This window comes from Equus caballus, chromosome 16 (genome assembly GCF_041296265.1).
Source record: "Equus caballus isolate H_3958 breed thoroughbred chromosome 16, TB-T2T, whole genome shotgun sequence".
Taxonomy (NCBI): Eukaryota; Metazoa; Chordata; class Mammalia; order Perissodactyla; family Equidae; genus Equus; species Equus caballus.
In genome coordinates, this window is record NC_091699.1 from 62775120 (window position 1) to 62789940 (window position 14821).

Sequence of the window (14821 nt, forward strand, 5' to 3'; positions counted from 1 at the left end):
AAAAATTAACTAGGGAAAGAACAGAGAGGTAGAGAGGCGATACAGTATATCACGGTCATGTGCTTCTCAACTTTATCAAGTATTTAATAAGCAAAGGAAAAATACAACCCGTCAACATGTTACCTTTGGTAGGAAAAAAAAATTAAACACAAAAGAGCAACACACATGCCACCAGTCAGTGCTCAGTGAAACAGTGATTGTTGCAATGTCATGGTGATGCCCATCCTGCTGGGTCCAGAAAAGCTACAGTTACAATCACCAAGTCTAAAGGATGATCATTCCCTTCAAATGTCTGATGTTTCCAACAGCTAAGACCCTTCGAATTGCTCCTACAAGGGTCTATTTGCAGACATTCAGAATATAGATAAAATATTTTTCTCTTGAAGAGAAAAAGAGACCTAAAGGTCTTTATTTGCCGTTAAGTCCTCAAACAGGTCAGATGAACCAGTAGTTTCATAATACTGAATAACATGGCAATGATGCGCGCAATTCTTAGTGGGGGAGAAAAGGCCAGATTGGTAAGAAATACTGGGATTTATAACTACATTTGCCTGAGTAAAGGAATATTTGGTTTCAAAGTTTCTTTTTCAAGGTCAATCAAATGTTTCTCCCGGGAGAAATCAGTTCTGGATTTATGAACACATTTTCTTCTAGAGGTAGCTCCCCACTCCCACCCACTCCCCGGTGGATTAATACTATTCTTTTCAGAGACCCGTCAGATGCTAACGTGAGGTAGACGACTTGCGCCAAAAGTGAGGTAGAAACCAAACCGAAGCAGCCGGCGCGGTGTGGAGCGGTGTGTCCTGTGCCCCTGGCCTGCAGGAAGCCAGAGGAAGCCCAAGAGCCTCGGCAGGTCCCAGCTCTATGCTGTCAGCCCATGCAAGGACAAGAGTTTGACTTTTAGACAGCCCCACACTGTTGGAAACTCGGTAAGAGAGATGTTTTAAATAAATACCCTAAATACTTTTTGGCACCATTGGGTTTTTTTTTTTTTTAACAGAAAAACAGCCTATAACTTTGGCATATCTTTCACTATCTACCGGAACACAGCAATCTTAGAATCTTCCAGAGAGGAAGACAACACATATACAAACAGTATTCTGCTGCTTCAAGCCTAAAAAGACTTCCCTCCTCAGATCATTAAGCTTTGGCTTAACTAGAATAAAGCAGACTGAGCCGATCTCAAGCTATTCTTACAACTCCATCACAAAGTGCCTTCGGTCTGGCAACTTTTTTGGCCCAACACATAATTTAGATTCTGTTTATGGGACCCTTGTGTTTCCCCAGATAAGTCAGACTTAAAAGGGTATCCATCAGTTGAAGAGTTTGTGTACTTGGGGTACCACGCGGGCCACTGGGCTCCAGCCAACTCACGTGCCACCCTGCCAGCCACAATATCGCACAGGTTCTGAAACAGCGTGGCTTCTCGTGACCAAATTTACAGAAGAATGATTTTTTTTAAAAAAAGATTTTAACACTTTTGAAATGTTAAGTCAGTGTTAACCAAAAGTGGTTTTTATCTGTGGGTTAATTAATTTCCTTTAGCCATCTCAATACCCAGACCTTTATATCCAAATAAAATTGGCATCTCCCAATATAAACTGACCTTACACCCCACCCCACCACCTGACCAGATCAGACACACATGGGGATTATTGTCTACATATCACATTTACTCAACATTTTATCCTCCTCCCTTGCAGCACCCAGAACCTTATCTTCTCACCATGTTAAAGACTCCCCTCTTTGACCCAGTTCCTACCTACCAAGTGTCACCTCAAAATGGGCAGGAGATATGCATTTAAACACACCTCTTTTGAACAGCCTCACTCATACTAGGGAGTTCTGAGTGTCGGCTTTTCTCATCCTTGATTTAGAGGGTTCCACATCATACAATACACACTCCACAGTGCTTCGCACCAATCTCCGGGGGTCAGGAGTCAGTCACAGGCAGCCACAGAGGGCCAATGTTTTAAAAACAAAAGCTTCCCAAGTGTGACCATGTTTCTCAAATGGAAGCCGTGCACAATTATGGGTGCAAAAAGGTAAGGAGATGTACCAGCATTGAGGGTACTGAGGCAGTATCACCCACCTACACACTCAATTCGGGGGACGACCTACTAGCTTTAAGCCTGCAAATTGGTCAGTCTATTAAGCAAGACCTGATTATTTCAGCCATGTGTGGAAACCCTGGCTTTACAACCAAATCCACAGAAAAACGTTAAATAAGCAGTTTGAGTTACTGCTATTCACCGAGAAGATTCTCACTCAGGTCCCAAGAGTTCCCCACATATGGGGAAACCGGGAAGGAAAGATGAAGAGTGAAGACGATGACAAAAATGAAGACGGGAAAATCAAAGTCAGTGACTACCTGAAATAACTTACCCCAGCCATAATCATGACCCAGGTTTCTGAGAACATTTTTAAGAACTTTCAAGATCCATTTCCTCAATAAAAATATTTTTTAAGCATTTAAAACCTGTTGCCTTTGGTGTTTAAAGGGTGATCTGTTTGGTGGTTGGGGGGTGGGGTGGTGAAGGAAGGAAGATCAACACTAAATTATCCCAAAAGAAAAAAGAAAAAGGTTTAATTACATGAGCTCTTTACCAAAGAACTTAGAACTCAGGGGCAAAATAAAAGGCAACTGAATAGGAACTGGGGAAGGATTCACTATTAAATTCTTCAATAAAAGAAAAGGAGCTTTGACAAAACAAGATTTCCTGACACCGGCCCCCCTGCCACACAGCAGCGGGGGAGCAGTCTGGAGCTACTGTCCTAGTTCGGGATCCTTTATTGCATGCAGTTCTCCTTTATGAAGTGAGTTTTTCCCCATTTTGGTCACTTGCACAGCCTAGAACTGGAGCAATGGGAGGAGACAGGGTCCCTTGAAGTGGCAAATTAAATGTCCACTGGAGCTGGATGGGAAAAGCAACTTGACTGACTTGCTACACACAGTCCCCATCATCGCCTTTTCTTTGGGGACGACAAAGACAAGGACAAAGACAACTCCCCTTGGTAGTTTATTCTGTTCATTCAAAACTACATCCATATCTGACGATGAATTTCTCTTAAATACAGGAACAGAACTGATCTGTTAGTCTTTCTGTTTAACCAAGAGGTCTCCCTGTGAGCCACCGCCGGCAGAGAGGTCCTCTTTCTCTTTAAGCGTGCCACCCTGGAATTTGGTTCTTATTTCGGTATTTAGGGGGAATACAGGGACCCACAGGGGTTCTGACAAGCAGGTATCAGCTACACCTACTTTCCAGTTGAAAGACAGATAATGCCCAGAAGCACAAGGTTTTGTATCCAAGTCCAGCTTACTACAAACCAACCCTGTAAAGTGACAGATGCCATCCCACAGTTCTGCAATGGGAGCCTGGCTTCAATGTCCATTCTTTGGTACCGCCATACAGTTTTAACAAAAGATATCACGTCCTCTGTTTCAGGCTGGGGCAATTTGGTTTACAAATTCTTTACATTCAAAGACCTTTGGGGGGAAAATTGACGTTAACCATTAGGTCCCACAGCATGGCTCCGGGGCAGAGCACTCTCTAAAAGTGAGCCGAGCAGAGGGTGTGGAGATGAGCTGTTCCTATTAACTTGAATTTCAAACACTCTATTTCCCTGAACTTCCAAAGCAGGAAAAAATTGTGCTTTTAAAATAAAAGTTCATTCCTTTGCCTACTCTTCTCAGGAAAAGAAACAACTAGCATTAACAGAACAACATTCAATCTAGGGACGGGGACCAACCCCCGCCCTCCTGCAGAGTTCAGCAGTTTGGAGGTGCCCTGCTGCTTTCTCATGCTCTCTACGGACCACCTCAGCACATGCATGTCCACCCACTCATGTCCACACACCAGTCCATGTCTGAAATCCCTCTTTCTGAGAATGAGGTTAATTTTCTTCTTCCTTCCACTTAACTCTTTACAACCAACAGCAAACTAAGAATACTTACCTTTTGAGACTACTTTTAACCCAAAATCCTGAACTACATCTATTTTTTAGAAACAAAAGTGTGAAAAGAAAAGGTTCTTTGGGAGGTGGCATATCATTTTCAGCTTTACTATTTTGGTGTAAGAGAGCTTAACACACACACACGCCCCTTAACAGACATACACACACAATACAGACCCTCTCTTAAAAGAAACAAAAATTACATACCCTAAAATATGAATAGTCTGCTTTTCTTGGCTAGCAAGCCACAGCCACATCTTCCAGAAATAAGTAAAGATGCTGAACAGGATGATAAACACACTGAGGTATAAAAGGAGAACGCAGAAAAGTTCTCTGTTGCAGCATTAAAAAAAAAAAAAAATTAAAAAAAAAAAAGATTTTCCAAAAAGATCAAGATCACACAATACAATCTAACCCCATAAACAAAGTATTCTCAAGAACACAAATACTCTATAATTAAGCATTTTAAATCCCATTTTCCCATGTTTTATAGTTTTTAGTTTCTTTACTTAGTAGTTTTTTCGTGTTTCCTTGGCTCAATCTACAGAATGCACCCCACCACACATATCCAGTGCCCTCCCAGCCATCGAGATGCTCGGCTTGTGCATATCACGTCCCGCAGAAGGGCAGAGGGAGACGTGAACTCCACTGAGTGAGGGTGGGAGGAGGGCAGAGGGCCTGCTGGAGAAGGAAATGTAAAGATTTATGAGGTAGATAGAAATAATCACTTCACAGGCTCAACCCCTGCCGAAAAGATAAGTACATTCATCTGTAAAAAACTAAAGATGAGGTAGGACTTAAGCAATGTTGTACTTTTCTTGTTCTCTTTAGACAAAAGAAAAAAAATTTCCCTGAGACTGTTTCTTCTCTGAAATTCAAAAGGAGAGAAAGAGAGGTACACAGGCACACCCCAACACAGAAGCCTAGAAGATGTGATTAGAAGATGAGGATGCGATTGTTGCCAAAGTCCACCACGACGATCATTCCATCAGGGGTGACGGCGATGCCGGAGGGGCGGTCCATCTGCCCGAAGCCACTACCTTGAGCACCAAACTTGCACAGGAAGCTGCCGTTGGACTCGAACATCTGTACCCGGTGGTTCCGGGAATCCGCCACAATGATGCGCCCCTCCTGGTCCACAGCTACGCCCTGTGGACGCAGGAACTGCCCATTGCCAGTGCCCTCTGAGCCGAGGAAGCGAGCTGATTGGCAATCGGGGTGAATGACCAGGAGCCGGTGGTTGTTGAAGTCGGTGACCACCAAATGGCCCTCGTGGTTGAAGGCCACCCCCCGTGGGGAGTCAAAGTGCTTCCAGAGAGCCCCCTCGAAGCCATACTTATTCAGGAAGACTCCATCAGGCCCAAATAGCTGGATCCGGTGGTTCCGAGTGTCAGAGACGAGGATCTTGCCCTCAGAATTCACCGCCACATCCCAAGGGTAGTTGAACTGCCCATTCTTGGTTCCTTTCTCGCCAAACTTGAGGAGGAACTGGCCCTCAAAGGTGAAGATCTGGATGCGATGATTGTCCTTGTCAGCCACCACGATCCTGCGGGAGGCATCACAGGCTACGCCAGCTGGTCGGTCGAATTGCCCAGGCCGGGAGCCCAGGGTACCAAATTTGTGGTGGAAGGTGCCGCAGGGCTTGAACACCTGGATGCGGTTGTTGCTGCGGTCAGCGACAATGATATAGCCCTCCTTGTCCACACTCACGCCCCAAGGGCGGCAGAGTTTGCCGTCGCTGTCGCCCTCGCTGCCGAAACTCAGGCCTGGGAGCCCAATGCCCACGTAGCTGCGGCCCGACTTCACCACCACCTTGAAGGGGCTATTCTCGATGTGCTGGTTGCACATGGTGACCGACACCAGGTGCTCACCCTCCAGCTGGGGCCGGTAGCTCACCACGTAAGTCCCGTTCTGCTGATCGCTCACCTCTGCACCAAACAGGTTGCCATCGGGGCCCAGGACCACGGCTGACATTAGGTCACCTCCTGAGAGGCGAGGCTCCCCATCGTGGTCGTAGCCAATGACAGTGAAGGAGGCCACCTTACCCTGGAGGGCCCGCTTGAGGCCATCGCCCGTGGCTTTGGTGAGTGGGGCAAAGGCCCCACTGCTGACAAAGCCAAAGGACTTGATGGCGAGGTAGAGGGCCTGGTCGGGGGGTGTGAACATGACCCGGTCATCCTCCTGGGGCTGCAGGAGGCTGCGCACGGTCTTTAGCTCCTGCACCTGGGCCAGCATGCGGTCTCGGGCCAGCAGAATATCCAGCGCCCTCCCCTCCTCCAGGACCTGCTGGACGGCACTGATGGTGCTCTCGAGCTTGTTCAGGTTCTGCCGCAGCTTCTCCACCTGCAGGTACAGAGACTTGGCTTTCACCTGGCGGATCTTCTCTACCTGCAGGAAAAGGTGAGGGATAGGGAGAGAGAACACAGGCTTAGAACCAAGCACAGAAACAACACAGAACCCGACACTGATCGCGAGGAAGCCTCAGACAAACCCATACCAAGGGAAAGCCTACTAGAAACAACTGGTCTGCACTCTTCAGAAATAGCAAAATCCAAAGAAAAGGAGGCTGAGGAACTGTCCCAGATTACAGGAGATGACTAAAGAGACATGGCAAGTAAATGCAATGTGTGACCCTGGACTAGGGCGATATTGCTGTTAAAAACATTGTTGGTGAAATTTAACTATGGACTGACGATTGGATACTAGTATCAAGATTAAACTTCTGATTAACTGTGATTATATAAGAGAATGTCCTTGCTCAGAAGAAATAAACATTGATGTATTTAGCGGGTAGTGGGGCAGCGTGTCTCCAACACTCCAACTCACTCTCAAATCAAATACATAATACATACAGGAGAGAAGGATGAAAATGGGGCAAAATGTAAATAATCAGTGAATCTGGGTATAGGATATATGCAGTTTTTAACTTTTCTGTAAGTTAGAAATTAAATCAAAATGAAAGTTAAAAAAAGCAATCTAACAAATGTTTACTGAGCACCTCCTTTTTGCCAGACCCTGGACGTACACAGTGACCAATAAGAAACATGGACCTTGCCCTCAGAGCTTATATTTTAAAATGACATATTAAAAAAGCAAACAAAGACATCACCCTGATTTCCAAAGCCAGACAAGGACAACACAAAGAAGGAAAATTACAGGTCAATATCACTCATGAACATACATGCAAAAATCCTCAACAAAATATTGGCAAACCGAATACAGCAATACATTAAAAAGATCAGGGGCCGGCCTGGTGGTGCAGCGGTTAAGTTCACACGTTCCACGTCAGCGGCCCAGGGTTCGCCAGGTGCGGGCATGGTACTGCTTGGCACACCATGCTGTGGTAGGCATCCCACATGTACAGCAGAGGAAGACGGGCACGGATGTTAGCTCAGGGCCAGTCTTCCTCAGCAAGAAGAGGAAGATTGGTAGCAGATGTCAGCTCAGGGCTAATCTTCCAAAAAAAAAAAGATCATACACCATGATCACATGGAATTTATATCAGGGACATAGGGATGTTTCAAAATGCAGAAATCAATCAATGTAATACAGCACAATGAACAAAAACTACATGATCATCTCAACAGACGCAGAGAAATCATTTGACAAGATCCAACATCCATTTATGATACAAACGCTCAATAAAATGGGCAGAGAAGGAAAGTACCTCAACATTATAAAGGCCACATATGACAAACGAACAGCCAACATCATACTCAATGGGGAAAAGTTGAAAGCCATCCCTCTGAGAACAGGAACAAGACAAGGGTGCCACTCTCATCACTCCTATTCAACATCGTACTAGAGGTTTTCACCAGAGCAATTAGGCAAGAAAAAGAAATAAAAGGTATCTAAATAGGCAATGAAGAAGTGAAATTCTCGCTGTCTGTGGACGACATGATCCTAAAAAATCCACCGGAAAACTATTAGAAATAATCAACAATTACAGCAAAGTTGCAGGGAACAAAATAAACTTGCAAAAATCAGTTGCATTTCTATACTCTAACAACGAACTAACAGAAAGACAACTCAACAGCATAATCCCATTCACAACTGCAACAAAAAGAATAAAACATCTTGAATAAATTTAACCAAGGAAGTGAAAGACCTTATACAATGAAAACTACAAGACTTTAACGAAAGAAATCAAAGAAGACAAAAGAAATGGAAAGATCTTCCAGGCACATAGATTGGAAGAATCAACATAGTTAAAAGGTCCATACTACCTAAAGCAATCTACAGATTCAACGCAATCCCAATCAGAATCCCAATGACATTCTTCACAGAAATAGAACAAAGAATCCCAAAATTCACATGGGGCAACCAAAGACCCAGAATTGCTAAAGCAATCCTGAAAAAAAGAACAAAGCTGGAGGCATCACAATCCATGACTTCAAAATCTACAGTAATCAAAACAGCATGGGAACTGGTACAAAAACAGGCACACAGATCAATGGAACACAATTGAAAGCCCAGAAATAAAACCACACATCTACAGACAGCTAAGCTTCGACAAAGGAGCTAAGAACATACAGTGGAGAAAAGAAAGTCTCTTCAACAAATGGTGTTGGGAAAACTGGACAGGCACATGCAAAAGAATCAAAGTAGACCATTCTCTTACACCATTCACAAAAATACTCAAAATGGATCAAAGACTTGAAGGTAAGACCTGAAACCATAAAACTTCTAGAAGAAAATATAGGCAGTACATTCTTTGACATTGGACTTACAAGCATCTTTTTGGACATGGTGTCTTCTTGGACAAGGGAAACAAAAGAAAAAAATAAACAAGTGGGACTTCATCAGACTAAAGAGCTTCTACAAGGCAAGGGAAACCAGTATTGGAACGAAAACACAACCCACCAACTGGGAAAAAATATTTGCAAATCATATATCTGACAAAGGCTTAATCTCCATAATACATAAAGAACTCACACAACTCAACAAAAAAAAATCAAACAACCCAATCAAAAAGTGGACAGAGGATATGAACAGACATTTCTTCAAAGAAGATATACAGATGGCCAACAGGCACATGAAAAGGTGCTCAACATGACTGATCATCAGGGAAATGCAAATGAAAACTACTCTTAAGATATCACCTTACACCCATTAGAATGACTCTAATAACCAAGACAAAAAATAACAAATGTTGGAGAGGATGTGGAGAAAAAGGAATCCTCATACACCGCTGGTGGGAATGCAAACTGGTTCATCCACTATGGAAAAGAGTATGGACATTTCTAAAAATACTAAAAATAGAAATACCATACAACCCAGCTATCTTGCCACTGGGTATCTATCCAAAGAACTTGAAACCAGCAATTCAAAGAGATGTGTGCACTCCTATGTTCACTGCAGCACTATTCACAATAGCCAAGACATGGAAGCAACCTAAGTGCCCATCAACTGATGATTGGATAAGAAAGATATGGTGTGTGAGTACGTACACACACACACACACACACACACACACACACACACACACACACACAGGAATACTACTCAGTCATAAAAAATGACAAAATCATCCCATTTGCAACAACATGGATGGACCTTGAGGGTATTATGTTAAGCAAAATAAACCAGATAAAGACAAATACTGTATGCTTTCACTCATATGTGGAAGATAAACAAACACATGGACCAAGAGAACTATTTAGTTCTCTTTGTTTTTTTTTTTTTTTTACCAGGGGGTAGGGGGAAGGGGTGTGGGGGCTGGGCACAAAGGGTGAAGTGGCAGTCTATAAGGCGACTGACAAATAATAATGCACAACTGAAATTTCACAATGTTACAAACTACCATAACCTCAATAAAAAAAAAGATCAAAGAAATGATGGAAGATAATTTTAGACAGTGTTAGGTGTTAGAGAATAGAAATAGAGTGTGAAAGACAGTGACTAGGGATAAAGGTTTGTCAGAGACAGGTGGCTTTGCAGGTGGAGAGAAAAGAGGCAGAAACCGGCAGGACTTCCCAATGGACTGAGCACAAGGCCAGACCTGCACTCCCCGAAGACTGAATTTTCAGTGCAGCTACACAGAGCCTGAAATCTCTTGGAAGATTCCCCCCAGCTGCCTCCCAGCCCCAAACACAAACAAGGCGAGAGGCAGAAAGACAGTTTGTAGCGAGAGTAACAGGATTTGGTGAGCACTTCATGCAAGATTACAAACCCCCTCTTCTCCTTGTCTCCTGTACTCAGTTTTCTCTTTTCACAGGTTTTAGAAACCTTCAACAGTGAGACAGAAAGGCCCCACACCCAAAATTTGGAGACAGCAAGTTTTTGGCAAAATTAGCCTATATTGTTTCCAAAAGAACCCTCTAAATCTAAAATGCTAGAATATACATGGATTCTGACCTGCCAAAATAATTCCTGCTCCTGAGGTTCTCAGAGCACACTATTGAGGAATGCGGGATTTTGCCTAACCAATGAAAAATAAGAATTTCTCCACTCTTTTGCACTAAATATCTAAAAGTCCTCTAATTTTAAGCGATTTCCCCTGTGAAGAGAATCAGCAAGTCCCCCAGCAAGTTTGTGCTGTTTTGCAGAGGACCATGACTCTGAGCGCTGTACTGATCCGAAAGCTACAGAAAGTCTCTGTCAGAATAAGGGTCCACTGTTGGGAAGCGTGGATGTTAATCGTATTTCCCCTTGGGTGGTGATGAGGTGATTTTTGACCCATTCATGCTTTCTCATCTGTCCACTCTAGAGACAGGACATGTGTGTAGAGAGAGGCCCGTGTGGGGACAGATTAAAGAGAAGCTTTGTCCTTTGGTCTTGCCCTGAGTCAAACCTCTGGGCTTTGGTTCTGATCCCTCAATCATGTGGTTGCAGCTAATCCCATGAGGAAGCCAAGTCCACTGGAAACCTATAAGCCCAAAGAACGAAGATGTGCATCCAGACACACAAAACTGTGTCACCTGGCACTCAGCATCTTCAATAACCAGGAATGCAAGAAAACAAAACATTATATAACTAGGAGGTGCCCAGGCATACACAGGCAGGAAGGCTTGGCTGGAAGGCAGCAGAAAAATCATTAATTAGTAAAAGGGTGGGCGGACTCCCGAGGATTTGGGGTGAGGTACCATAGCAAAAAGTAAAGACAAATGGGACTTAGGTGCGTCCAGATGTGCAAGCTTACTTTGGAGTTATCTGAGAATGAGTTTTTAGGCAATTAGAAATGAAGTTTACTACACGAAGAAGAGACTGACTCTTCTTCCAAATTTGCCTCTCCCAGAGTAAAAACTTGCTTTCCATTCCTCCTGAAAGAGAAGTGTCTTTAGAAAGAGTCAGCCTCACAGGAGGGAGGGTAACTAAGGTGAGATCTGCAGAAACCCTTACACACAAAGGGCTTTTCATCAGCAAATCCAGAAGAGCAAGTTTGTGGCAGAGTTCACCACAGAGCTCTCAGGTTGCAAGAAGTGGGCCCCTTTCAGTTATAATTAACATTCGTGGGTGGCATGAGACTGGCAGACCACGGGGACATCTGAATGTCTGAAAACCGTGTCAGCCCCACAAAGGTGCCTGAATACAATATCTGCTGAATTAAACCTTGGACTTCTTTTCCACCCAAGGAATCGCCTCTTCTTGTCAAAAGGCAACTGAGCCATATTCCTTGAGAAGTCAGAAAAGGCAGGGAGCAGTCATGAGCTAACTAAATGGAAAACGAAATGCAAAGTCCAACGGAGGTACTGAGGTACCGGTCCAGTCACAGCACACCCTGCTCTTCTTCCCGAGTGGGGATGTAAGCTCAGAGAAGAGAACGTTGGGATGGTGGCTGGGGTGGGGAAGAGTCATCTTCCCAGCTGATGTTTATCTAAACAGCACACCCGTGCACTCAGCACTCTTTCCTGCTCCAACAGGAAGAAGGGGCACATGCTCACCGCCCTCACAAGTGGAGGACTGGTTTTCCACAAGGGGTCAGGAAGTACAACCAGCCAGGACACAAAAATAAGGATGTTTCCTAGCAGTCTGCTTTCATAACAACATCCCGACTGTACTCCCTCCTTTCTGCCTCCTTTTGAGTGTGTGCAGCGTAAAACTTGAGATTCCTTCCAGCCTTGGGTACTACTTCTGGCCACTTCAACTCCTTCTGAAAAGGCTTCTTGTTCTTTTACTGCTCGAATGGCACCCGTGATGTTCCAGGGACCCCTGCATCTTTCTGCCAACAAACTTTTGGGAAAACTATCAAGTGTTCTGAACTCGGAGGTGGGGTCTAGGATCTGACATTAGAATCCTCGCGGTTCTGCTGTGGTTCCCATGAGAAGGCTGGCTGGAATGGAATTGGCGTGGGCATGTTACCTTCCACAGCAGCTCGCACTCCCGCTCCTCCAGGGCCTTCTTGTGCCTTGCAGTCACGGCTTTGACCTCCGACTGTACCACCTTTGCTTTCATCTCCACCTGTTCTGCCACCGTCTGGGCCTGCTCGATGCTCAGCTGGAAAACCACAAACAACCTCATGGCATTAGAAGCACATTCACTCCTCAGACAAAACATTTAAGTCTGCTTTTTTTCAGACCTGAAAAGCTAACACCCTGGGCCCCCAGACTGCTTGATCCACTTCCTTGGAGAGAAAGCAGACCCTTAGGGAGAGAATGGCATCTGCCTGACATGTAACTGTAGGAGTTACTGGCAAGCACTGGAATTCTTTGTATGAGAAATGGCACCTACACAGTGACTGTCAGGACTATTGAGAGATACTCTGACACAGTGAAACTGGTGCAGCTAGGTCACAGCCGAAAACCGGGAATGAGGATCAGATGTGAAATGTACTGCCCTGGGCACACGAGCAACTTTCCAAAGCCTTTCTGGCTTACTCCCCACCTGGGGAAACCCTGCAGGCTGGGCACATCCTCACATGAGGTTGTACAACAGGCTGCAGGCCAGTGGTTATCCATCACGTTCTTGTCAAGTCATTAGCAGCAGAGTTCGTTCCAGCCAGAACAAGTGCATAGTGGGAATATCGTGTGCCCTGTGGTCAGAGATGGTTTGCCAGAGACCATCTACACACCACCACACACCCTACCCTGTACCACCAGCCCTAGTAAATCAGCCAGTTTAATCAGACGTATTATTGTTCATAAAAAATTGATCAAGACAGAAGGCCTGGTGTTTTCATTAATATTACATGACATGTCTCAAAAAGCCACAAGGATTTCTTCGAGATACTGAGGTATTAAATCAGGGATTCCAAAGTGACTGCTGATGGTTTCCAAGTAGGGGTCCCAAATCAGGAGGGGCCTGGGGAAGCAGAAAGGGGCTGGAGCCAGACCTGGGCTCGGGAATGTGTTCAGGAGGACCAATCACACGTGTGCCCTGGAGGAGTTTCTGGGATGTAGAATAACATGTAAAACTGGACAGTCCTGGGCATCCCTGGAGGCAGGTGGCCCAAGTTCAAATGCTAGCTCCACCTCTTAGTAGGTGTGAGGCCCTGGACAAACTCCTGGCCTTCTTCAGCACGGTGAAGGGTGAACGTGAGGAAAACGCAGGGCAATACATGGAAAGGGCTGAGCAGAGAACCCGGCACAGAGTAAAGCACTATTATTATAAATAATGCTCGGCAGACAAACACCTGCATAAAGAGGCTCAACCATCCTTTCCCCACATCCCACTTAGCTCGTCATTCAGATAGGCTCACATACCTAGGCCTATTCACACTTCCTGCCTTATCTTGTGATTAAATTGTGGTACAATACATATAACAAAATTTACCATTCGTGACATTTAGCACATTCAATGTTGGGCAACCATCAGCACTACCTAGCTCCAGGACACCTTCATCACCCCAAAAGGAAACTAACTCCATACCCATGGAGACATCTTCCATCTCCCCTCCCTCTCCTCCTTGGCAGCCATCATCCACTGGCTCAACAGACCTGTCCACCCTGGATATTTCATATACATGGAAGTGAACAATACACAACCTGGCTTATTTTTAAGATATGCTTAAAAATATATGACTATATAAATATAAAAATATAAAAAAGATATGACTCGTTTGGTCACCTACAACTGGGGGCCCTATTTACCACCTTTAATCCTCTCAGTCTGGATGACACATTAATGGCACGGGAGCCACACCCACACATTGCAGCTGCCCCCATGGCTGACATGGTTAACTGCTCACTGCATTCTTCAGCCAAACCCCTGTGAGGTCTAAGGATCCCCTGAGCTGATCAGAGCTGGCACGTGGGCTGATCTAGACGCCTCACACGCTATCAACCCTGGTCTGGAATGCCCTCTCTTCCCAATTCGCCCTAAATTTCAAAACTGAGCTCAGATGCCACTTCCTTCCTGAAACTGGAAGTGAAGGACACCTTCCCATAATGTTTCTGCTCCACCTTTACAATCTTGTCCCAAAGGTCACTACATATCAAACTAACTGGGGGCTAAGTCCATAGTCCATGGTACTCAGCCACTGTGTTGTAACAGGAACAATCTATACATTTTACATTTGTTCATGTCTATGGCCGTAACCACGTATATCAAAGCACTAGGTAACTGTACTGGGTTAAATACTGTGCCCCCCAAATTCAGGCCCACCTGAAACCTCAGAATGTGACCTTATTTGGAATAAGGTCTTTGCACATGTAATTAGTTAAGATGAGGCCATACTGGATTATGAGTCCTAAATCCAATGACTGGTATCCATTCAAGGCCAAGAGAAGGCACACAGACATGCAGGGGGAAGGCCTTGTGAAGATGGAGGCAGAAATTGGGAGCAATACAGGTACAAGCCAAGGAACCACACGGATTGCTGGCAACCACCAGAAGCTAGGAGGAAGGAAGGAAAGAATCTTTCTGAGAGCCTTCAGAGGGAGCATGGTGCCACTGACACCTTGATTTTGGACTTTTAGCCTCCAGAACT

General features: G+C 44.8%; 1 protein-coding gene across 1 annotated transcript in view; it reads right to left on the reverse strand.

Moving 5' to 3' along the window:
* Window positions 1–4447: 4447 nt before the first annotated feature.
* The window catches only part of TRIM71 (tripartite motif containing 71), a 67904-nt gene continuing 57530 nt past the window's right edge, over window positions 4448–14821 (reverse strand). Inside the window, exons 3-4 of the mRNA XM_023620789.2 lie at window positions 12256–12390; window positions 4448–6342 (exon numbers count right to left, since the gene is read on the reverse strand). Coding sequence (XP_023476557.1) covers window positions 4891–6342; window positions 12256–12390 — 1587 coding nt within the window. The 3' untranslated portion in view covers window positions 4448–4890. The remainder of the gene's footprint in view (window positions 6343–12255; window positions 12391–14821) is intronic.